A 27,157-nucleotide genomic window follows, 5' to 3' on the forward strand; every position below is an offset into this window, starting at 1 on the left:
CACTTTATTTTAAACCAAGTTCACATTTCTTATTGTTTTTATAAAAAGCACTTATGTATGCTGGGCCAATAGCTGGCAGGGCCCTCACACTACTTTGGGGGAAGGGGTCCGCAGCCCTTAGGAGGGGGAATTTTCGCGGCGTTTCCCTTTTTGGGGGATTTTTTTACTTACTCTCTCATTATTTCATTTGTACATGTTTGCACTATTTTCATTGCATTTTTCATAATTTAGTATGTTTGAAAAGATTAAATTGAAATAGAATTGAGATATGATAATCATGAGACACATCTTTCTATTAAAAAAAAAAAAATAAATTTTTTTTTTAGGGGGAATTTTTCCCCCCCAAAAGGGGAAAAAAGTATACTTTTTCAGGTGGGGGACTGCCGCCGAAATTCGGCGGCAGATTTGATAGATTGAGGGCCCTGGCTGGCCTCTCAAGTATGCAATACTTATGACTTGTTAATACTGTAACACTTCACGATTTTGTAGTATTTACATGATATCTGAGAAACATTTGTTTTCAGCTTTTCAAGTGTCATGTTATATATATATTTTAAGTTATGAAATATGCTCTTTTAGGGCTGTCTACTTGCATATGAAAACTATATGGTAACATTGTTCATAGCATAACAACTCTGTAAAGCATTATATGTTGTCATTCTTGCCTGAGGATGTATACTTCAACAAAAGAAATGCAATGCATGTATTTGTAATTGAGACAGTGGAACTTCAGCGATGTTTTGTGCAAGATTACTAAGAAAAATATTATTGAGTTTGGATTTTATGAAAGACAATAAGAAAATACGATCAAATGAAAAGAAGCAGTGCATGTAATTTCCATTTAGACCATTAAACTTCCTCAGTGTTTTGTGCAAGATTACTTAGAAAAATAACTATGTTTGGATACTATGAAAGAAGATAAGAAAACACAATCAACTGACAAGAAGCTGTCTATTTATTAATTCATAGTAAAAACAATAAGGATGGAGTCAGATATAAGTGCCACTCAATGTATAGCTATAAAAGCTCATTGGCAGCCAAACAAGGTCATTATTATGCACAGAATACAAATTGCAAGATGGATATTTCCAAAACATGCAGTGTGGGTAAGAAGGAGGGACATAGGGAAGAGGACGAAGGCGCTAAAGATGATGTTGACAATAAAAATCCCAGTGGCCAAAACACTGTAAAATGTGATGCCTTGGAAAGAAACAATGGGATGATGGAAAGAGATGAAGATGAAGAAGATTGTGAAGAAGAAGCCGATTCGATTAAGGAAAGTCTTGTTGGTGATTTTAAGGATGCACAAAATATTCTTTACCCTCGTGTTGCAATACGCTCTCCTATTTCTTCTAGTATTGACATGACCATTACTTCTAAAAAGGACATTTCAGATGAACAGGAACAGCCAATAGAAGAAGTTATAGTGCCAAGTAAAAACAAGCCAGTAATGCTGAGTCCAGTAAACTACAATCCGTCAAGCAATAAGAGTACAACTAAAGAGACTTCTGAATCAATGAATTCAGAAGTCTGGTCTGTAGATGCAGAAATGGAATCTTTTGTAGATGGCTTTCAGAAGCACATGAAATTTCATAATCAGGCCAGTAGTAATTCAAATGAGTCTTGTATTGAGGGGAATCTATCGACGCAGGATAAACGCGTTAGTGTCCTTGCAGAAATGAAGAAAAGTAATAAGTCAAAGGAGTTAAGATATGAGAGAAGCCTTTCACATCAGCATAAGTTCAGTAATGTCATGGCAGAAATGAAGAAATTGCACTCAGTGGTTAGTTAAAGATATTGCTATGTTTGACTTTTTCATTCTAATTGTGCGTTGTTGATTTTATATTTCAGAAGCAGTAATGCATGGGCTTTCAATATTCAATGTTTGCACAACTATTTTTTTATATCAGATTGTGGTCTATGTGAGGAGTTCTGACAGTTTTTTAAGTCTTTTGTTTCAACTTTGCATTGTGAAAAAATCTAAGATTTCTTTTGAATGACATTATACAATTAAATTTTAAGTGTTTGTTTAAACCAGGTTGATGTCTATTCAATCTCTTACCTGTAATTTCAGGAATATGATGAAGAGACCAGTTGGATTCGAAAGCACATCAAAATGCGGGAGTGTTCTTATTTTATACCTGAAAAGTAAGTGTGATAAAATTATTTGGTAGCTTTGATGAAATAGTTGGTTGCTAAGAAGAAAATCTTTGGTTGATGCTATGTATTTATATGGTTTCTGTCATTTATCTATTTGGTTTCTCTGATGAAATAATTTCATTGCATTATTTGGTTGCTGGAAGGAACTTATTTGGTAGTTTTCGTAAAATTATTTCTGTTCTGTTTTTAATAATGTTTAAATATAATTATCTCAATACATCAAAAAATGTTGCACATTTGATAATCATGGCAAATTGTTTGCAAACCAGAAAAATAACGTTTTAGATACTTAATTGTCTTTCATAGTCAAATAGATGTCTCATAAGGGATGGAAATGAAGCCTTTAAAACTTTAATCTAGTAAGAAAGGTCTTAAATTAAGTTTAACTTTCTAAGGAAAAACAAATGCGTAAAAATATGTATCTAAGTGGTAAAGGGTTAACAGTATTTTAGTCATATCACAGTGGCAATTGTACCAACTCACCCTCCTTCCTTGGTTAGCTGGTTAATCAGTTGTGAGTGCACATACTTATGCCAGTAATTGACAACTGCCCTACTTGAATTAGAGGTAGGGCAGGATGGAAGTACCCATACAAGTTATGTGGCCGGGCTAGGGATCAAACCTGTGATCCTGGATATGCAGTCCAGCGCTTTACCAAATGAGCTAACTGGCTGAAAAGGGCACCATTTGTAAACATTTGCACGGCAAGAAATACATGTAAACAGTGTTTTTACATTTTATTTTGATTTATTATCAAGTGGCATAATGAACATAGCGCATTGTACATGATTAATTTGTATAAAGTGCAAATAAATTAGAATAGCATAACAAGATAAAATGCAAAAACGGAATAAAATTGTATTATTTAAAAAAAAATAACTTGACAAACTTACACAGGTTTTTTTTGTACCAATTAATTAATATTATACTTCCATTATATAAACTGTACACTATACATGCTTAGCAAGGGTTGTAATATGGTGTCAAACTAATTATCCAATTAGATTTTTATTGCCTGGCAGCATGAGCTGAAAAAAATCGGTAATATATGAGCTGAACAAATTGATAGCTATGTGGTATATTTCCACTCTTACTCTGTTGGGTTTACAGAAGTAAATTTTACACTAAAATATAATAAAACAAACTGCTTATGCTGTTTGGTATCCTGAATTCTGAGTCCAGTCTACTGAGGGAATTCCATTAAATTTATAGAGAAACAATAAATATCTGTTTAAAAGATATTCACGATTTTGTAACACTGAAATTAATAAGATCAGATAATAGTGTTAAGTAAGGGTATCACGTTTACAGATTTTTCTAAACGTTTAAACGAAATGAAATAAACGAAACGATACCGTTTAAACGGTATCCATATGTCTGTTTTAAAAGCATCAGTGCCATGGGTTACGCGTTTTCTTCTTACATGCCGTTATATTTTGTAACAAAGATGAATTAATATTTAACCCACATTTCTTCAATAAGAGTACACCGGTGTTAATTTTTTTGTTTTTGTTTTACTTAACAAGATGTACATCAAAACGAGTATCTGTTCATTAAGGTAGCGCACCTCTAATGGGCACATATCCAAATATAATTTAATTAATTATTTTCCTAATCAGCATCATTTCACTAAACTTCATGCAAATTTGTAGGTAGGCTTTCCATGGTTTTTAAAAAAATATACCGATTTTTTCAAAACCACCCTCACGCTCGGCTTTTGTCCAATTTATTTTCACCCCTGGGGTATATAAAAGTTCCATAATTCATTCAAATTTCCAAATATGGGCATGCAGTTGGTGTGTACAGATGCAGTAAAAGTGTTTAAAGTTTAAACAAGATGAAATAAGTATTATTTTACAGACATTTATTTTTTACAAATTTTAATCTATGGAATAGCGCCATGAAATGTAAGTGATTTCAGCCAAGTAAAAATTGGGTCGGTTAAAAACAAAGTGTCATAAAATTCAAAATAGTATCATTTAAGTTATATTTTAAACTAAGTTTTTATAGAAACACTATGTACAGCAAAAATACCAAAAAAATAAACAGATTTACCGTTTACTTTTTTAAATAAAAATAAAAATGCAACATGCATCATTCGTATTTTCAGCAGTAAATTAATCAATTTAGCCATAACATTGTTTTAGTTCTAAAATTGAAGGATGTGCATACAATTTTCAACATATTTAACAATAAACAAATTAAACATAGCTTATGTGCTATATAAAATCAAATTACGTTAGAAAAGAAATAAAACGCGTTGCAAAAAGTCGTTGTCGGCAGGAATCGAACCTGCGCGGGAAGATCCCAAAAGATTTCTAGTCCATCGCCTTATCCACTCGGCCACGACAACTTCACATCAGTGCAAACTTAAATTAGATACGCATAAGTAAACAGGTAAAAAGGCTCGCTCAATCTTTGAAGAAATAGCAAAATCGTATTTTTCAGATGATAATTGGATCAAAGTCAATATTTATAGTGAAAATAATTTATTCTAAATGAATAAGTTAAACATATATCAAAATTCGAAGTTTGAAAAAAATAAAATGCATCTCTCGGAAATAAGCGATCATTGAAGATCGGCAATGATCGTAAAATAAATCGCGGGAAATCATTAGAGGTGCGCTTCCTTAAATTAAAAATGAATGCCTATGAATAAACGGCGGGAAATTTTCGCATGCACTTCATGCCGACGCGCGTTGAATGTTCAAGACGATTAGGGGCATGATCATGCAAGAAATAGCGGGAAACTTTTCCCGAGCACTTCGTGCCGATGCGGGTTAAATATTCAAGACGTCTAGGTCGTACAGGTGTATTGTTATGTCTACGGTACTGTGAATAATGGCCATCTGGCGCACGTGATACAAATACGAGTCTTTTTCAGCAGCTTTTAATGAGTTTTGCAACATCGTTATGTAATGAACTAAAATGGATTCTGTTGACATTGACTGCCGTTTAAACGTTTACTGTTTTTGTAAACGTTTTCGTTTAAACATGATACCCTTAGGTTACGGATTTTTTTTTCTGAACAATTCTTAGCTGCATTATATCTACATACACATGTGAAGTTTAGATATTGCTGTAATACAACATTTTGATTCTCCATTTCGTTCTTCGCGTATTTCCTATTGCCATGGTATTCTGCATCCAAATTAAAGTTTAAGAAAACTTTAACAAATCATTAAGGATCTTCAGACATAACAAGTTACCAGCCTTTAATCTTTTGACCCCCATGTTTTCATAAAACATTTAATTACAAAATTCACTGGTATGAACCTTAATATTGATAAAGCAAGACTTATTGGCTGTATACTTATTTAAAATAAAGTGTAGCAAGTTGAATGCAGAAAATATAAGCATATATGAGTTGTTATCCTGTACGAAATGTTCCGCCCGGAATCGGCACGGAATCGCAAACCAAAGTCCGGGCGTAAAAAATATTTCCGGGCGTATTTTTCTATATATGATTTTAAGAAGAGGGGCGGATTCCGGGCGGATTCCGGGCGGATTCCGGGCGTAATCCGGGCGGAAAACAGGGGCGAAATATGTAAATGAGGTGGGACGGAATTTTAAATTATGGGCGGAAAGCAGTTTATGGGCGGAATTCAGATTACAGGCGGAATGTTAAAATTACGGGCGTAACTTAGATTACGGGCGTAATTTAGATACTGGGCGGAAATTGGATTACATACATATTGTAAATATACCCATATACCCATATAAGGACAGGCCATTTGAAAAAACAAAAGGCGATCGCAAAAGCTCAACATGAGCACTTTTTGCTCAGGTTAGCTAAGAACTAGTCAAAATTATGACAAGATACATTTAACATAGTATCTTTATATTCATTTTAAGATAATACATTTTAAAAACATGGATCACCATTTTATACTTCTGCAAATGCGGAACAAATGCTGAAAATCCCCGCATTTTTTCCGCAGTCACAAAAAATGTGGAACTAATGCGGAAAATGTACGCATTTTCGTTCCGCATTTTGATGATTCTTCTAAGATACAATGTAGCTTTTAAAGACAAACAACAAAAATATTCAATATATATACATAAAAAATAATTTGATAGACATGCACTTTTTAAAAAACAAACTGTTCTTATACACGGCCAAAATAAAAAAGTTCACTCTTTCACATTGAATGCGTTTTTTAAACTGCTTTCTTGAATAGGATTTCCTCTCTATCACAGTATTGTTCAGGTCCACAATTCTCCCCCATCCTATGTCATAATCTGAAATGCAATTTGATATTTAGTACAACTACAGTTCACCTATTGCAAATACTGTTAACAACTTATGTAGAATTAATTGCTTTTTCAAACTTTTTATCTAATCCAGGGCCCCAGCTAGGATTTGAAAAAGACTGGGTCCAAATTTGGCAACTAGTACACTTTTGAACGTGCTTGGATATTTATCCCTGTGGAATATTTTCAAATAACCTGTGCTATATATGCGCATATTATTTAATATTACATGCATTTTCATTTTAAAATATTTTTTTTTATTGATAAAACTAGTTTCACTGTTAAAATAAAATTAGTTTATTAAAAATTCATTGAATATTCTGTAAAATAATGTGATCAGAACCAATTAAAAACATGTTGGGGGTCAAAGGGGGCAGGTTTGGATCTTAGTCCGGCAAGGTACTGAGACACTCTGTTATTGACAGGCCTAGCCCTGAGGATTACTAATCGTATAATTCGAATTAATCTTTATTTTGAACTATTTCAAACTAATAAAACAATAACTTGTATAGTAAAATTGTGATTTACCTATCATCAAATCCATCTTTCCTTTGTCAAGGACCGCTTTGTGCTCATCATCCAGGCGCACACACAGAGCAAAAATTTCATTTTTTCACATGTTTTTTTCAACACTGTGCTTTCTTGCAAACAAATTCTTCAATTTGTGATGTGGCTTTTGAGGTCCGAGAAGGTGAAATTTGTTATGCCACCAGCAACCTTTCTCCCTAATCCTATGACATCATCTGAAAATGAAATGTTAATTTAAGTACTTACTATATATTTTAAAGAAATTTGTGTATTTCATTTTAGTTTCAAACTGTGTTGTTTTTCCTTCAGATGCCCGTCTACTTTTCATTCATCCTTTTACATTTCCCACTGGGACAGTACACAAATACAATTACAATTATATCAGTTAATAATCTAAATAATAGAAGAATGAAGGAAAAATACAAACCTTTTATGCTGTTCTGCAGTATTCCAAAAACACAAAAATTTGGTGAGACAAAATCACAGTTAAACCTGAGCCAATTTGAACCTCTTTTGCAACAAACTTATTGTTCATTTCCACATTATGTGGTGTATTAAATACAAATTGTTTTTGACACAGTACTCCCTGCAAGACATTTTTTCACTACAGTTTAGTCCTCATTTTGCTTAAGCATTATACTGACAATTTAGTTCAGAGTCAGTAATTTGCTTAACCGCTCTAATGTTTTCAAACTGCAACTTCTACCACTGACCAATCCACTGAAGCCTGATAAGCCCAGATGGTTTATAAACATGTACAGATGTGACTCAGGGTATTGAATGGGCAGCACAATACCTGAGATCAACTCAGCTGGTTGTCAGTGTTTATCTGAGATTAAATTAACATTGGTATGTTTATGGTCTTTTCAGACTGGAGAAATCTTAACTACTATAAAAAAATAAAAAAATATAGAGTAACATGCAGAGAAACTGCATTCATATTGATGATATTAAACTAAACTGTTGTGTGTTTAATGTTAAAGGAAACCTTAAAATGATGAAAACAATACCAAGTCTTGTTCTTTATTAAACTTTACAGTCATTATTGTCATTATGAAATAATTATTAAAAGCAAAATGTTCAAAAAGAAGAAGAATTAAAGGAGTGAATTAAAAAAATAAGTGTAAATAGATTTTTAATGCATGGTCATCCCTCAGACTTAGAATTATTGTAAAAGTATTGTAAAAGAAACTGTAAAAGTCAGCAATAGATAAAATATATTTAATTAAAATGTGTTATTGTTATCTCCTAACATTTTTTTTTACCAGCAATATTGCCAATACTAATGCAAAATCTAAGAGTATAATTCATGATCACAAGTTCACAAGTCTGTCTCCTGTTCAGCTTCTCACAAATAATTTTGTATAAAAATACTACAAAATATGTTTTAGAATCTGAACATGAAAATCATAAATTAGATCAAAGCTTTATGCTGAATTAATTTTACTGTGACTGAAATAGTTGTGTCTATAATGAATGTTCATTGATTGTACAAATGTATAAATAAAATTAAATATTTTTATTTAAGTTATCAGTTACTGGTAATATTTTGTTGAGTACTTTGGTTTAAATTAAATTTATTAAGTTAAGCTTCATAGAAATTTGCTAAGTCCAATATTACTCTCTGTAAAAACTACTAAGTTCAAAATTTCATCATGTGGCTTCAAAAATATTTTATAAGTATAAAATTCTGCCCCACGAAAGAAACAAAGTGCAAAATTCCGTCCACAAATCTCCATCATACAAATTCTAAGTATAAAAATACGCCCGGATTTGTTTTACGCCCGGAAAAAACAGTTGAATTACGCCCAGAAATAATTTTAGTTCCGGGCGTAAAACTCATTCCGCCAGTTGTACGGGCGTAATTCCAACATTACGTGCCAATTCCGCCCCAATTCCGCCCGGAATCCGCCCCATTATTTCGTACGGGATCTTCCATCCATTTAAAAAAAGATTTCCAAAATAAGGTCAAAAGGAAAATACTAAGTTTGAGCATATAATTTTTCTCAGATGTCTTCTTGATTGAAAAGAAGAAAAATATTTTTGTTTCACCACACAAGTGTTAAATTCCAGCTTCACTTGCAAGGGTACCCACTTTTGGACAAATTAACATGCTGCAATTGAGGATTTGGGATGTTGCATTAATTTATTAAACATATCGCATTTATATACAACTGTCATAAACTGCTTACAAGTATAAATAACATATACAGTATATTTTATCCTATTACCAGATGAAAATCGATAGTATAACAACGATCGTATTAACTTTAGCTTTATACTATCGATATTTTTAGACCATGTTTTTCCAATCTCAATCTTAAGAACACTATATGCAGGGGTTTTTCAGCACTGTCTGCGCCTCAGGAAAACGGAGGCACTCCCAAAGCAAACGGACCCAATTCCAAACAGAAATTATAAAAAAAAATCCCAATTTCCAAAAAAAAAAAAAGTGTCTTATAACTTGTGTGACTAACCAGTGTTTGTTTTGGTAAAAAATATTTGCTATAAGGTTTTGACTGTTCAGTTCTTATCACAGAGTGTAACTGTAACTGAAAAACAAAACTGCAGTACTTGAATTAACGTTGAACATGCCCAATATTGCATCTGTTTACGTAAAGAAGACAAAATAACAAATAAATACAAATTTATTTGTTAAACCACTGAATAATTTAAGCATGACTAATTCACAAATTTTTCCTAAATGAGCCGTTTCATCGAAGCAAAAATTCCCAAAATGACCAATTTTGTCGATAAAAAATTCCCAAATTGGTCAGACTCCTTTTCCCAAAATAGGCAGAAAAACCCAATGACGTTGAAGTAAACAATCACTTCGAGGTCAACTTGGGAAACCAGCGCTGTTTCTTTGAATTTTAAAGTATTTTTACTCTTTTTTTAACGATAAACGACCACAACATAATAGTCTCGCGCTACATGTTTCTCAGCCTCGCATGATAAACTTGATCTCTATCCGACACTCACATAATATTCTCTATATATCTAAATGAAAGCAATCAGGCCAGAAATAGGTAACATTTTTCATATTTCTCCTTTACACATTGATGTGCAGAATAATATATAGAATAGTTCAATTATGCAAACATATGTTTAATTATGTAAAAATGATGGATAGTGAATAATCAACTCATATATTATTAGATCAGAAGGGAATTATTCAGCAACTCTGCAAATTTTAAACGAGTTTTCTATAATGTATAAGACATATCTATTTTTGACTCATAGAAATAAATGGACTTAATCACACTACTTTGATTTTGTAATGTATTTATTTAAAACAAAATGCTGTCTGACATGTTCTCAAAAAAAGAATAATAGTGGAAAAACTTTGATAAAAAATAGTCAGCCTCTCTCAAGAATCCAACCTGGAACTTTTTGGTGAAAAGCTTAAGCTTTACCTCTTCACCAAAGAGGCATTCGATTATATGAGGAGGTGATTATGAGAACAACAATTAATATCCCTCAATAGCATACATCCTTAAGGCAATACTGCACAACAAGGACAGTCAACCTGTTTTTCATATGATAATTTATCACTTTTTGAAGTCAAGACAGAAGTTTTTCTATTTTGCTAAGTTTATGTATATTTAACAAATTGAAAATTCCGGATATTCATTGAGGCTTACAGGTGGGAAATTTCTTGTTCATACTATTCGCTTTAGATGAAGGTGCATCAATTAAGGTGAAAACCTGCCATGAACAGCCATGCCAAAATAAGGGACCCAAGTGCCAAGATATGGGACCGGAGGATCTGTTTTCATTAAGAGGTTTTAGGTTTATAGAGATTTTGTTTATTTAGGAATTGCACTGTGAATTTATTTGGTTTAAGTGATTAATTACTTGTGATTGATATGATGAAATGGTGCCTTGGATGTAGGAAAGGAGAGTTATTATACTCTTAGTCTTTTATAGAGGTATAATTGATATGAAGGAAAATTTATCATGTATTTATTTCATTATCCAAACAGGAAACAAAATGCAAATCATTCATTGTTCACTTCCATGTAAATTCCAATTTTGAGATGAAAAGGATGTACGTGTTTTTCAAGATAACCTGATCACATTTTTGAGTATTTTGTTTCCTGCACTTTAGTATTAAGCGGAAAAATATCAATCAGTTAAAAACTATTACTGGCTTATTTTAAGTTGAAACAAGAAATATCTTTTCAAAAGATATTTTGGATATATCCTTATTTGGAAAGTAAAGGTTGATCTTTACTTTTCAAAGTAATAAAGTTTGAAACAAAGGTTTAATTGTTGTTTTGCTGTTTTTAGGCTGCTGGTGGAAGCGGATGCTTATTGATAGTGAAAAATTCAATTTCCTCTTTTCTCATTGGTTGTATGTCTAATTTCTGTGAAACAATTGTACATGTATATATACACTTGACTTAATTGTATTATTGTAAGTATGTCTTAAAAACGTAGATAAAAAAAGTGCACCATAAATTAATCTGCTTTTTATTTAAAGCATAAAAAGCAGAGAATGTTTCTTACACTGATTAGAGATTACATATCTTTTGTGTGATTGTAGCGAATTATTAAAATCATTTGTCACAAGATCACAGATGCTGTAATTGACCTATTTTTTTTAGAGCTCGCTGCTTCTCGCACACGTTACGTTTCCTCTCTAGTCATTTTGTACCTTCCCATTACAAGGCAAATTAATTTTCTAAATAACGTTGAATTGGCTTTTTGTTGATTACTTATTAATGAAAAATATTGACAAAAAAGTACACCATTCTAAGTGATTCACTATCGCTGCTCACTTCGACCCTCCAGTTCAGTCTCAATAATATAACCTCTTATAAGCAAATTATTTTACTACATGTTAAGAGGAAAGTATTATAGATGTTCTAATTGTGGGCATCTGCATTTCCTGTTTTAAAGAAAAAATTATGTACATCCTAACTAAGACTACTTGCTTCAATAGCAGCAATTTGTATATTTCTTTGCTGATGGTAAAATGAGTGTAATATTAGTTACAAACATGTTGCACAACAAATAACATTACTAAAATTACTTAATTATTAAAATTATTAAAGTCATATGTAATGTTTATGCCCCCGGTACAGTGGCATAAAGCATTTGAACTGTCCATCAGTCCGTCTGTCTGTCTGTCCGACCGAAAACTTTAACATTGCCCATAACTTTTGCAATATCGAAGATAGCAACTTGATATTTGGCATGCATGTGTATCTCATGGAGCTGCACATTTTGAGTGGTAAAAGGTCAATGTCAAGGTCATCCTTCAAGTTCAAAGGTCAAAAAAACAAATATAAGGGAAGTAACAAGCTTTAAAGGGAGATAATTTACATTTATCATTTGGCAGGTACAGGTTTCAATAATCAAAAAAATAAATAAATAAACCAAATCAAGTAGGGGCATTGTGTTTCTGACAAACACATTTCTTGTTCTAAATTGTGTTAAGTATAATTGTTGTGCTTGGTGCAAATTATTATGACTTAAATTGAAAGGGCTTGAATGGGGCTCATGAGAGTGTTTGAATTTGGAGTACATTAATTTGTATTGATCTCCTGGGCAGACTGAACCACAAATTTTTATGTACAATGTTTAAAAATTTAAAGCATATAGGCATAAAACTTATCTATTCTCATGTATTATAAGTTTTACAGCTCACACTTCTGTTTATCTAAACCTGGCACTATAAATGTATATCTTTATCAAAACTTACAAGGCATTTACATATAATTTGATAAGGTTTTTTTTAACAGTGAGAAAGGTAACCAATGCATGTGTGACTACAAGCAAAGTGAGCACAATGAATTTGCCAAGAACAATCCAGTTGGTGCTGACATGAAGTGGGACTACAAGAGGCATTCCAAACAGAAGATGACCAATGCCTTTGGGGAGATTGAGTTTGTTGGATATGGAGGAAACATTGGCAAGGTACCAGTATAAAGCAGATATCAAAGTTATATAGGTATAGAAAAACCCTTTGGGCTTCAGTTGGAACAGAAATCAAAATATAGGGAAATAAAGATAAACAATAATGATGGATTACATTTCAAAGACTTATTTTTATGCTAACTAGTAATTAAAGTATTAGTTGTAAGTGATTCACTTACATTTTAGGACCTTTCACTTGATAAAGAAGTTTTTTGAATAAGTAAGATAAAATTGGATTAAAAATGTTACGACCTTTAGAGCAGTATTCCAATTCATGAAATATGAGCCTTACAAGAAAATTGGGGTTTAATGCATGTCATAAACTGTGGTCCCCAATTAGCATGTCCATGCAGGCAAATGTTGGATGCAAGTTTTTCACCTTAACCAGATTTTCACTTAGAAGAGACTCCCTTAGAATGAAACATACCATTTAAGACCAAATTGTTGTCCCTGATTAGCCTGTGCAGACTACACAGGCTTATATCGGCTGACACTTTACGCATATGCTTTAAGTCCGGTTTTCCCAGAGCGAGCATCATATGTTTTGCCTTACCATTTTCAATTAGATGTGAGATGTGTGTGAAGGGTTATGTTACACTTGCAGTACATCCGGGTGGACGTTGATACTAAGATGAATCACATGCTGGAGCTGATGATGAACGTCTGGGGGCTTGACAAACCCAACCTGCTCATCTCAGTCACCGGGGGTGCAAAGAATTTCCAGATGAACAAGCGACTCCGAGACACATTCAGGAGGGGTCTCATGAAGACTGCTCTAACCACAGGTAGAATCGTTGGAAGGGATGCTAGTTTATAGTTTACCTGTGCACAACAACATGCTCAGGGTGCACTTTTTGGATCACCTTTTGTCTGTTTTGCATCATTTTTATGCCCCCGCTGGGCTGGCATATAGCAGTTGAACTGTCTGTCAGCCCTTCAGTCTGTCCTTCCGTCCGTCCAGAGCCATATCTTGCAAGTGCTTTGGTTGATTTTATTGAAACTTGGTATGACTATATATATGGATAATAGGATGTTGCATGCCAAATAGCATTGTACACCATCTGTTAATAACAGAGTTATGGTCCTTTGTATTAAAAATTGCTTTTTTGTGTGTCCGGAGCCATATTTTTTAAGTGCTTTGGCGATTTTATTGAAACTTGGTATGAGTGGCCAAAAGCATATTGGCGAGGGATATCAATTCAACGAATTTGCTTGTTTTATCTAAAACTGCAAGGGTCATTGGTTTAGTATTTGGTGTGTAACATTATTTAGATGTCCTCTATTTTTTTCTTCAAATGATGCTCCTGTTCCAATTATGCTCATAATGGGTCACATCCCAGGGATAACATGATTTCAATAGACTTATAAATTAAATTAAATTACATAACAAAAACTGGATTTTTGTTTAAAAGATTTTTTTCAAAAAAAAATCGAAAAAGCAGAAAGTGGTTTCTCCTATAAGCCTGTGTGGATTGCACAAGCTAATCTGGGATTAAACTGTTCAAACATGCATTAACCCTTCCAATGGGGGAACCAAATTTTTAAGGCCTTTGCAAACAGTTTGGATCCAGATGAGACGCCACAGAACGTGGCGTCTCATCAGGATCCAAACTGTTTGCTATTCTGATAGTATTCTTTGAAAACAAATCGAAGAAAATGCTAATTTTAGAAATTCAGCAGACTACATTTTAGCAGCTAGATTACAAATTTCACAGCATGCAAAGGGTTAAGCCCAGTTTTCCCAAAGCATGGCTCATACGCACAATGTGATTTCAAAACACTGGTGTAGATAGCTAAACATTGCGGTGTTTGTGTAATCCCCCTTCATGGCCTCGTGTTCCAGGTGCCTGGATAGTGACAGGTGGGACCCACGCTGGCGTGATGAAGCACGTGGGGGAGGCAGTGAAAGACTTTGGGATTGCCTCCACCTCAAAGAACCCCATCATCTCCATAGGGATAGCGCCTTGGGGCTGCATTCAGAACAGGGAGTCACTCATTGAGGAAAAGGTGTGTTATTGTCAATGTCTTACCATGAGGAGAGGTCCGGTATGGTGTGTGTTTTTCAATTGGTACCTGTTTAATTTTGTACATTAATGTTATGTTTGTTACCATTTTGAACGAATGAATCTATGAATGTGAATTTCAATGTTTAATTAATTTCCTAGAATTGTTTCCGAAACATTTTGTTGTGCCCATAACTCTTGAAGAATAAGCCACACATGCTTCTTTGTTATGTAAAATAAGCAACATGTTTTGTAAAAATGTATTATATTGTTTGTCATAAGTAGTTTCTGATACATTTTACGGGAGCGTTATAAATAATTAAAACTACTAGCATGTCCATTGTAGTTTCCACCCTCTTAATGAATACATATGAATTTTTTACGCTTGCTGTCTGCCGTCAACGTCGTGCTAAAACCTTAAAATTGGCTCTAAAACCAAAATGCTTCCACCTACAACTTTGAAACTTCATATGTAGATGCACCTACATGCCTCACCCATTTTGGGGTCTTTAGGTCAAAGGTCAAGGTCAATGTGACCTCTAAAAAAATAATCTAACTTGCTTTAATTTATTCAAAACTGCACCCGTAGCTGAGCGTTGCACCCGTTATGCGGTGCTCTAGTTAAGTCAAAGCATCACCCTGGAATAAACATGACCTACTTTCAAATGAACACGGGAAATCATGAGAATGATTGTCATAATATTGTTGAATAACCATCAAATAAATTAAAACTTCTTAAAATTGGAAAAAACTATAACCTTCCAGCACTTCTTGATGGTATTTTGTTAAAGTCACGTTTTTTTTAAGGAGGGCCGATACTATGAGAATAAGGGTTATATGTCTTCCCACAATACTAGGCTAGTGTCAGACCAATTTGTGCTATAAAATATGGTTATACATCCAACTTCCCCCATTTCAGAATGTAAGTCTCTGGCTGCCCAATTGCAGGATAGAAAAAGATTTTTTTTTAATCAAAGTCTGTTATATATGAAAGTTTTCCCATTCTGATCTGACCTACAAGATTGTGATAAATGTGATTGTTCCAGGTTGTCCTATACAAGTAATGCTCTGTTAGCATTATAGTAAGTTAACCCTTTCGCGAAAGAAGCAAAGTGAAAATGGCTTTATGCAACTAAAATAAAACCAGAACAGCACTCCGAGTTACTAGCAGACTGTTCAGGTTTAATGCTGTTTGCTGCTCATCAGTATCTCAGGGTTGGAAATGAAGCCTTAAAAAACGTAAATCTATTAAGAAAGGTCTTAAATTAAACATGATTTTCTAAGGTACGGTAAATACATTCAAGCATTTTAGTATGCATCTGAGTGTAAAGGCTTATAAATCCAACTTGCACTTTTCAGATTGAATGTTTCTGGCCAGCCAACTACAGGATGCTGATAAATGTAATTGACCGTACAAGTTGAGCTTTAAAAGTCTTTGTATTAAATTTTTTGTAAGCATTATAGCCATTTAGTAATCCAACTTGCCCCATTTTCAGAGTGAAGGTCTCTGGCCGGCCAACTATAGGATGCTGATAAATGTAATTGACCGTAAAAAATGAGCTCTAAAAGTTTTTGTATTAATTTTTTTGTAAGCATTATAGCCATTTAGTAATCCAACTTGCCCCATTTACAGAGTGAAGGTCTCTGGCCGGCCAACTATAGGATAGAGAAGGAACAGAAGTTCAAGGAGAGTTTCCTGGACCCCAATCACTCCCACTTTATCCTCGTGGACAACGCCACACAACACAAGTTTGCCATGGAGATTCCATTCCGTGCTAAACTTGAGAAGGAGATTGCTCAAATCAAGACGGAGACTGGAGAAAGTAGGTTTTGGCTTGTGTTTGCATCATCAGTATTTAGCTTGACTTTTCTGCTAACCCAAATGACTGCATATTTGTCAGCATCTGCGTAATCCTCTTGGTCATGTAGATGTGCAACATCATCATATCACTACTATAGATTTTAAATTTGAAATGTATGCATGTGTTTGGGGTCATTGTATGAGATTACTGACCATGTTTTATAACTCTGACCTGGAATTTAGCAGAATTATGCCCCCTCTTCGTACTCCTCGTAGAAATATTGTTAAGGTATTGTAAGGGGCTACTCACCAAGACTTATGCCACCTTGTTGCACTTAGAAATTTGGTTAAGATAACCATGCAAATTCTCATGATCACTATTTTTTCTTCTGGGATTTATTTAAAACGTCTTCTATGTGTTAGGGGTCATTTGGTGAAGTCACTTACTAAGTTCTATAAGTTTGACCCGCTTTATAGCCAAATTCTACTCTGTTTTTTATGTACAAAATTTTGCTTTATGTTTGCTAGACGCATCTTTTGTATATTTTCTACATATTTTGAAATAAACTTTATAAAGCATTACATTTGTGTTTAGGATCTTCATGAACATTCACGGACAAAGACCTATAATTTTAACCTGCCTTTAAGAATGATTATGCCGCTTTTTTCACATACACTTTTATAGTATAGTTATGAAAATGTTTACCTTCAATCTTTCATTGTGTTAGCCCAACACTATTATTCATGATAAAAAAACTAGTTGTTATATCTTTATGACCTCTATTTCAAGATGCCGTATCGGTTCCCATTGTTCTGCTGGTGTTGGAAGGGGGACCAGGCACGTTGGAGACTGTGCATCAAGCCATACAGAACAACACACCCTCTGTGATTGTGAAGGGATCCAACAGGGCAGCAGATATTCTCGCCTACGCATACCTAAATGCCAAAGAAGAAGAAATTGAAGTCAAGGACCAAGTTGGAAAAAAGCAGAAAAAGTATACAAACACTTTAATTAGACTCTTAATAAGGTCTTAATCTACTTTCAATTGAGCCTTAGTTTTGGAAAACTGGGATTAATGCATGTGCTTTTGTCATCCCAGATTAGCATGTGCTATCCGCACAGTTTGATGAGGGACGACACTTTCAGTTTTTATGGAATTTTTCATTGAAAGGAATTCTCTCCTGTAATCTGAAAATCCAGTTAAGGCAGAAAGTATAAATGCCCAGAGGGGGCCTAGGTTTATTGGCAGCTCATGGTTCAAAAGATGATTGCCATACTCAACTTTCTCCCTTTTCCAACAGAATGCGGCGCTATATGGAGGACTCAGTGGAGTTGACAGTGCGGGAGATGGTGGAAAGGGAGTTTGGCTCCAACAAGATCGCTATCCACCTGGACTGGATCAAGGAGTGCCTGGAGAAGTGTGACCTCATCTCTGTGTTTGACCTTGACAGCAAGACAGGCGTGAAGGAGATAGATGTCATTATGCTGCAGGCTCTTCTTAAAGGTATAAAAAAGACTTTTTAAGTAAGAAAAAGTGCCATTGTGATTTTTCCTTGTTAATAAGTATTTGCGCAATGTATTAATGGTATTTTAAAGTATTTTAGTCATATAACCGTATATTTATCTTTTTGTCCCCTACCGGTTTCACCGGAGGGGACTTATGGTTTGCGATCTGTGTGTCCATCAGTTAGTCAGTCCGTCAGTCTGTGAGTCTGCGAGTCTCGTCACACTTTTCTGGATCCTGCAACTTTAAAAGTTCTTAATTTTTTTTCATGAAACTTAAAAACATGGATAGATGGCAATATGGAGATTATGCACGTCATTTCATTTTGTTCCTACATCAAAAATTCTGGTTGCTATGGCAACAATTAAAAACATATATATTTCTGACAATGGTGGAGCCAGTAAGGGGACATATATTGCTTGGCAATAGTCTTGTTTAATTTTTCCTTGGACAAGAAGATCTAAATGGTTTATAACTTGAGCAAGCATCTAACAACTGCCCTGCTTTAAAAAATGGTAGAAGAATGGTTGTAGAATTTATTTCCTGACTAATCCCAACACAAAAAATAAGTAAATTACAATTGGGTGTGGTGTTAATTTGCAAGCCTTGGTATGACATTGTTTGTCTGTACCAATGGAAAAATTTATATAGTTACAAGTAGGAAATATTTGCCAATAAGATGGAGACTTAAATACAATTGCATAGCTACTTTATGTTCTTGACCTTTTAAAATGTTCCTTTACTGTTTTGTGAAAACGAACAATAATGTACATCTACAATTAAGTATATCAATACCAATCCTATTTCAAACTTGCAAGATGTTTTACTAACAGTTTGAGTTATTTATTATTTTACTTTTCATATCAGCCAATAAGAACCAGGTTATGGATCAGCTGCGGCTAGCCCTTGCATGGAACAGAATTGACGTTGCCAAGAGTGATATCTTCACTGATGATAAACAATGGCCGGTATTGATGATTCTTGCATGCTTTCTACCATTTGCATTTGCTTCAGACAGATGTATTTTAAGATGTGATGAATCAAGGGAGAATGTGAAACGTTATAATTTATATGGGAATGTCATGCTAATACAAAAGGATTTTTTACGTCAAACCTCGAAGAAAAATCAGGGTTATCGATTCCCCTACTGCGTTGCTTTGAAGCCATATATTTGATCTTTGACCTTGAAAGATGACCTTGACCTTTCACCACTCAAAATGTGCAGCTCCATGAGATATGCATGCATGCCAAATATCGAGTTGCTATCTTCAATATTGCAAAATCTGACTTTTGACCTTGAAGGATGACCTTGACCTTTCACCACTCAAAATGTGCAGCTCCATGAGATATGCATGCATGCCAAATATCGAGTTGCTATCTTCAATATTGCAAAATTTGACTTTTGACCTTGAAGGATGACCTTGACCTTTCACCACTCAATGCTTGCTTATGTGAAAAATTATGGCACAGCTACATGTATTAGAAAGTTAATAATACTGACTTAAGAAATGAAATTATTCTAAATATGTTCTATATAATTTTTTTAACAGTTTCCTATACAACTTACAAATACAATTTTACCCATTTTCAGACAGGAAGGTTGGATGATGTCATGTTCTCTGCAATTCAGCTAAACCGTGTAGATTTCATAGAGCTATTTTTAGACCATGGGGTCAGTTTGAAAGAATTTCTCACAAAAAAACGTCTTCTTCAACTCTACAACAGGGTATGTGCAAACATTTCTTCTTCAATATTGTTATGCTAATTGAAGTTCTTTAAAAAAAAAACAATTATAAAATATTTATTGTAAGCAATTATTTTATAACAAATGCTGGTAATTTTTCCAACCCATTCCCAGTGTCAAAAAGTTTATACATTTATTTTCCCAAACTACTGCCTAAAATTCTCCATGAAAGGTTTTAAATATAATATTTTTTATTTAATCTTAGTATTAAGCTCTATGAGCTTAATCTTAACAAGTATAATGCTAACAAGTATAATGTCAACAAGTATAATGCTAACAAGTTTAATGCTAACAAGTTTAATGCTAACAAGTATAATGCTAACAAGTATAATGTTAGCAAGTATAATGCTAACAAGTATAATGTTAGCAAGTATAATGCTAACAAGTATAATGCTAACAAGTATAATGCTAACAAGTATAATGCTAACAAGTATAATGCTAACAAGTATAATGCTAACAAGTTTAATGCTAACAAGTATAATGCTAACAAGTATAATGCTAACAAGTATAATGCTAACAAGTATAATGCTAACAAGTATAATGCTAACAAGTATAATGCTAACAAGTATAATGCTAACAAGTTTAATGCTAACAAGTATAATGCTAACAAGTATAATGCTAACAAGTATAATGCTAAAGGTACTTTTATTTTCAGTGTTATAGTATTGGTTAAAAAACACAATTAAAGTCTCAATACGATTTTCCCAATTGAAAGAGCCCATTCCTAAAATGGTAAAAAAAACTACTGGCTGCGAGTACCCTAAGCATAGAATGCAAGCAGTTTTTCTCGGACAAAAGTTACGGTTATTATTTAACAACTTTCAAAATAATAGGAAAAAAAAGATATATAAAATTACTGATGCATCCTGGGTTTGTCATCTACAAGCGAATGTAAACAAAACATTTTTTGATGTGCGCATGCGTATGTACATGGGCCGTATATGGAGTCATTAAAGTGAGGTAATTTTCCACTTTACAGAAGTATTTACCGGACATTTATATAAATTGAGTATTTTGAAACAAATAAGAGTTTAAATAAAACTTTTCTTAACATTAACATTAAAATTATGTAAATACATTACTTTGATAGTGAAATAATTATGTCGCTTTCTGAGTGTGTTAATATACTAATAATTTGTTTCCAATATCAGTTCAAACAAATATATAAATAAGCATGTTTATTTATAGATCTTTGTGGTTTTCAAGTGAGAAAATCCAAACAGTGAATTTATAATTTTAAATGAGATTTGTTTCAATTATATTTAACTGTTTACTTAGTACATTTCGTGAGCAATTCAGATATATGTATACAGCAAATTTTAATATAAAAAATCTATAATTTAAATCATGTGTGCTTGTTAAACACATAAGTTTTTGTTAAAATTAAAGATTGTAATACAAATAATTGAGACATGCTCTATTACAGTAGACGAACAAAAATCTCAAGCAAACGGTTTGGGTTTCAGTAAGGGATTTTTTTTTAGCATGTGCGGGCTATTAATATACCCCGCCAGGAGGTCGCATTACATTCCTACTAGATTTGAAAACATCACACTTGTTTAACTTTAATACAAGCATTTAACGAATTTTTGCTGTAAACTTCAAGAAAACAAACATCTGTAAGTATCTGACTAAGCAAATTGCGTTGCAGCCTTACAATACAATAAATAAGTAGAATGTCCGGTAAATACTGCTGTCCGACAAATACTCGCTAACCAGTAGGCACCCAAAATAATAACCGGCAAAAGACATTGGTATTTGCAGAAAGTTAGACTTTTACTAACTTTATTGGCATTGTTTTTTTGTTTTCGAAGGAAAAAACTGGTTATTAGATTTGCGAATGTCGGCTGGCGGGCAGGCGGAACAAGCTTGTCTGGGCCATAACTGTGTCGATCATTGTGAGATTTTAAAATCATTTGGCACATTTGTTCCCCAACATTGGACGGTGTGTCGCGCGAAAGAATTACGTCCTTTTCTCCAAGGTCAAGGTCACACATTGAGTTCAAAGGTCAAAAATGGCCATAAATGAGCTTGTCAGGGCCATAACTATGTCGTTCATGGTGAGATTTTAAAATCATTTGGCACATTTGTTCACCATCATTGGACGGTGTGTCGCACAAAAGAATTATGTTGATATCTCTAAGGTCAAGGTCACACTTTGAGTTGAAAACCTGGTTTTGTGACAATTTTGTCCCTTGTTAAATATTGAACAACAAATAAATTTTACTTTTTTCATGGAGAAGTATTGAACTCTGTATATGTTATTATTGTTGTGGTTCATGTTTGTTATTTTTGCATTTCAGATACCAAACAATTGCTTGTTGCGGTCATTACTGACAAAGATTAAGAACAAAGAAGACCCTGTAAGTGATTTCAGATACCTAACAATTGCTTGTTGCGGTAATTACTGACAAAGATTAAGAACAAAGAAGACCCTGTAAGTCATTTCAGATACCAAACAATTACTTGTTGCGGTAATTACTGACAAAGATTAAGAACAAAGAAGACCCTGTAAGTCATTTCAGATACCAAACAATTACTTGTTGCGGTAATTACTGAAAAAAGATTAAGAACAAAGAAGACCCTGTAAGTCATTTCAGATACCAAACAATTGCTTGTTGCGGTCATTACTGACAAAGATTAAGAACAGAGACGCCCCTGTAAGTCATTTCAGATACCAAACAATTGCTTGTTGCGGTCATTACTGACAAAGATTAAAAACAAAGAAGACCCTGTGAGTCATTTCAGATACCAAACAATTGCTTGTTGCGGTCATTACTGACAAAGATTAAGAACAGAGACACCCCTGTAAGTCATTTCAGATACCAAACAATTGCTTGTTGCGGTCATTACTGACAAAGATTAAGAACAGAGACGCCCCTGTAAGTCACTCTAATCTCACATGACGTACCATTTTATATTTGAGCCGTGCTCCTGGAAAGTGAGATTTAATGCATTTAAGTGAAGTGTGTGCAGTCTGCATAGGAAGCCTCTCCTTAGCAAACATCCAGTATAGGCCAAATGTTTTGTCTCTGAAAAGCCTGTGTTGACTGAATAGGCTGATTTTACACATATGAGTCGCGTTCTGAGAAAACTGGTCATAATGTATGTGCGTAAAGTGTCATCCCAGATTAGCCTGTGCAGTCCGCACATGCTAATCAGGGACGACACTTTCCGCCTAAATTAGACTTTTGCTAAGGAGAGTCTTCATTTAAACGAAAAATGTCATAAAAGCGGAATGTGTCGTCCCTGATTAGCCTGTGCGGATTGCAAAGGCTAATCTGGGACGACACTTTACGCACATGCATTATGCCCAGTTTTCTCAGAACGCGACTCATATGCACTTGATCGTGTTTTCCCAGAACAAGGCTGAGATGTTTCTGTGAGATGGACAAACTTCATATTGTAACAAGTTTGTTATGCCTATTAGATGGACAAACTTCATATTGTAACAAGTTTGTTATGCCTATGAGATGGACAAACTTCATATTGTAACAAGTTTGTTATGCCTATGAGATGGACAAACTTCATATTGTAACAAGTTTGTTATGCCTATGAGATGGACAAACTTCATATTGTAACAAGTTTGTTATGCCTATGAGATGGACAAACTTCATATTGTAACAAGTTTGTTATGCCTATGAGAGGGACAAACTTCATATTGTAACAAGTTTGTTATGCCTATGAAAGGGACAAACTTCATATTGTAAGAAGTTTGTTATGCCTATGAGAGGGACAAACTTCATATTGTAACAAGTTTGTTATGCCTATGAGAGGGACAAACTTCATATTGTAACAAGTTTGTTATGCCTATGAGATGGACAAACTTCATATTGTAACAAGTTTGTTGTGCCTATGAGATGGACAAACTTCATATTGTAACAAGTTTGTTATGCCTATGAGATGGACAAACTTCATATTGTAACAAGTTTGTTATGCCTATGAGAGGGACAAACTTCATATTGTAACAATTTTGTTATGCCTATGAAAGGGACAAACTTCATATTGTAACAAGTTTGTTATGCCTATGAGATGGACAAACTTCATATTGTAACAAGTTTGTTATGCCTATGAGAGGGACAAACTTCATATTGTAACAAGTTTGTTATGCCTATGAAAGGGACAAACTTCATATTGTAACAAGTTTGTTATGCCTATGAGAGGGACAAACTTCATATTGTAACAAGTTTGTTATGCCTATGAGATGGACAAACTTCATATTGTAACAAGTTTGTTATGCCTATGAGATGGACAAACTTCATATTGTAACAAGTTTGTTGTGCCTATGAGATGGACAAACTTCATATTGTAACAATTTTGTTATGCCTATGCATTAAATGCCATAAATAATATCCAAAATGCCGTTCAAAATACAACATCCAAGCATTATAATACACTGATGCCGATTTGAATTTAGGAAACATAAATTTGCACTAGACTTGTTTTTTTTAAAAGGCTGAATATTAGTAAATAATCCAGGGCTGGAAATTATAATAATCAAATGTATGATTGGCATAAAATTTCAGACAAGAAAGAACTTTTCCCTGCTCGACGTGGGCCTCCTGATTCAGAGCCTTATGGGGGACACTTTTCACCCAAATTACCTGACCAATGAGGCGTACTCTCTCCTTAACGTGGATTACATACTAGACAATGAAGCACCAGCCAAAACTGCCAAGACTGGCCTCAAAGACTTTGCCACAGTGATGTTGAATCCCGCAAGGAGCCCAGACCATACAGACGGAAGTAGGTTACTTTTTGTATAGCTCGTTTGATTTAATGTGACGCTGATATTTTGTTATGCGCCCACTTCAGAGGGAAATGCCTAGAGATTTTTCTAGAAAAAGCCTTTCACAGAAAATATGCTGTATTAAAAACCTGTAATTCATGCTGAAATAATTTATGCGAGTAAGGTGTATGTGTTCAAAGTATTAGTGCCATGTATCCTGCATTATAATTTTCTCTTTAGTTTGATTAATAATTAAAGATAATTATGTCATACTGCATATTATGCTTCACATTGAGGTGATTTTTGTACTTCATTGGTCCAATTAGTTAGTATTGATTGAAAACATTTTTATAGACATACTTCAAAATAAAATATATATGTTGCACATGCATATCAAAGACTGTCAATGAACACCACTTTTGCTTTCTTTTAAAGCAGTAAAAACATTACTTAATAATTTACTTAATAATTTCAATGAATTGTATTGTTTATCTTCCAACTTAGAACTCAATTAACCAATAATTCTTGAATCAGACAGCGAATGTTGATTTCAGAAATAGTATTTGATTATTGTTGTTTTTGGAGTTTAAACTTCATTTTGATTTCGCTTTAGTTAATGTAAACTCAATTTGTTATGTTTATATTTAACTATTTATGTGTGTAATATATAGTTTACATTATAGTTTATATTGTTTGTTTTTTATCACTTTTATTTTTGCAAAAAAATCGGAGATGTAATGTTTATAAAAAATGTCCAATAATGTATTGAGACGCATGTGGGAATACTGGACTAAATGCATGTGCATGAAGACTCATCCCAGATTTGCCTCTTCAGTCTGTACAGGCTAATCAGGGATGACACTTTCTGCCTAGACTCGATTTTGTTTACAAGAGACTTCCTTGAAACGAAAAATACCATAAAGCAGAAGGTGTTGCCCCTGATTGGCCTGTGCAGACTGCACAGGCTAATCTAGGATGACACTTAACCCTTTCAGCGCGGGAACCGAATTTTCGAAGGCCTTTGCAAACAGTTTGGATCCAGATGAGACGCCACAAAACGTGGTGTCTCATCAGGATCCAAACTGTTTGCTATTCTGATAGTATTCTTTTAAAAAAATCGAAGAAAATGCTAATTTTAGAAATTCAGCAGACGACATTTTAGCAGACGACAAATTTCCCAGCATGCAAAGGGTAGACACACATGTGTTAAGCCCTTGTTTTCAAGAACTAGTCTCTTTTTATTTCTAGAACTAAAGAAGTCAGATGAGAAGCCCATGCCTGACTTTGAACAACCCTTCCAGGATCTGTTCATTTGGTCCATCCTCATGATTCAACAGGACATGGCCAAGACATTCTGGGTGGAGGGCAAGGTAATACCTACACAAATATACATGTATGTTCAATGAAGAATTTCTATCGTTGGCGAAGTTAAGGTTTCAAATAAAACTTGCTCGGCCCATATTGTTTAAAAAACAACAAATAATTGGATCGTTTTAAGCATTTTACTTAGCAATTACGAAATATGTCAAATTTTCTATTTTTATCTGCTGTGTTGCTAGAGAATTAAAGTTAAAATGCCCCAATTAACTAATTAAAAAGGTATCTTTTTAGTTTTAACCTTTATACCAGTATTTACCCTTAAGTAAACCTCTGTGCAGAGTTTTGTCTGATCTGATGATAGAAATACAAATATTTCAACAATGTTTTGTGATAGAAAAATAATGTATCGGAAAATGATGATAAAATGTTCAATTCAACATGAAATGATACATTTCTCACACAAAAAAGTGATGGAAATGATTATCTGATATAATTCAGGATGCCATAGCAGCTGCTCTTGTTGGATTCAACTTACTAAAGATGTTGAAGAACAAGACAGACGACACAGAGTTGGTCATCACCATTCAAGGCTGCCTTGAGTAGGAGCATTGGATTGTTTGGTTGTTTAGATTGATGCAGGAAATTAAACACTTTCTTACACCACTGTCTGAAGTCTAACATTTATTTTAATGACTTAAATTATTTATTATTGAAATCAGGAAAAAATAATTTAGTTTAGAATATAATATTTTGTTCTCTTTTGAAGTATTGTTGGTCTCAAACACAAGCAAGTAAATTAAATACTGGATTGTTTTATATATACATTATTGCAAGTTAACATACTTGGTATAGAATTAAATGTTTTTCACTCCATTTTTGACGAATAAAAACAATGACTAGCAACTATATATTGTACCGAAATTTTTATGTAACCATGGTAACTATAACTGTAGCGAATAGTCTGAATTAGTGGTTGGTGTCCTCAGAGAGTGCCATATGAAATTGTTTAAATCATTTTTTGAAAAAACTATTGCTTTTTTTTCAATCCTTTAATTACGAAACAAGTGCTTGCAATTGTATCAACATTCTTATGTACCCATGATAACTCAGCAAAATTGGTCTAAATTGGCGGACCTTTGTGAATGCCATATGACAATTGTTCAATCCTTTTTCAAAGAAACAATTATT

General features: G+C 33.8%; 1 protein-coding gene and 1 non-coding gene across 6 annotated transcripts in view; one reads left to right on the top strand and one right to left on the bottom strand.

The window, feature by feature from the left end:
* The window catches only part of LOC127860136 (transient receptor potential cation channel subfamily M member-like 2), a 101,437-nt gene that overhangs the window by 11,468 nt on the left and 62,812 nt on the right, over positions 1–27,157 (top strand). For 2 of the 5 annotated variants that reach the window (XM_052397983.1, XM_052397985.1), the window contains exons 1-14: positions 805–1,783; positions 2,075–2,148; positions 12,693–12,867; positions 13,472–13,652; positions 14,711–14,874; positions 16,504–16,693; positions 17,462–17,666; positions 17,974–18,176; positions 19,044–19,144; positions 19,768–19,902; positions 22,224–22,283; positions 24,447–24,666; positions 25,898–26,019; positions 26,468–26,568. In XM_052397983.1, coding sequence (XP_052253943.1) covers positions 1,010–1,783; positions 2,075–2,148; positions 12,693–12,867; positions 13,472–13,652; positions 14,711–14,874; positions 16,504–16,693; positions 17,462–17,666; positions 17,974–18,176; positions 19,044–19,144; positions 19,768–19,902; positions 22,224–22,283; positions 24,447–24,666; positions 25,898–26,019; positions 26,468–26,568 — 2,705 coding nt within the window. In that variant the 5' untranslated portion in view covers positions 805–1,009. Of the gene's footprint in view, positions 1–804; positions 1,784–2,074; positions 2,149–12,692; positions 12,868–13,471; positions 13,653–14,710; positions 14,875–16,503; positions 16,694–17,461; positions 17,667–17,973; positions 18,177–19,043; positions 19,145–19,767; positions 19,903–22,223; positions 22,284–24,446; positions 24,667–25,897; positions 26,020–26,467; positions 26,569–27,157 lie in introns of those variants that run through there. The other 3 variants (XM_052397987.1, XM_052397986.1, XM_052397984.1) reach the window with 2 other exon arrangements.
* On the bottom strand, positions 4,432–4,513 carry Trnas-aga (transfer RNA serine (anticodon AGA)). Its single transcript has one exon. It is a non-coding gene; the product is annotated as a tRNA-Ser (tRNA).

Source organism: Dreissena polymorpha, chromosome 15 (genome assembly GCF_020536995.1).
Source record: "Dreissena polymorpha isolate Duluth1 chromosome 15, UMN_Dpol_1.0, whole genome shotgun sequence".
Classification (NCBI taxonomy): Eukaryota; Metazoa; Mollusca; class Bivalvia; order Myida; family Dreissenidae; genus Dreissena; species Dreissena polymorpha.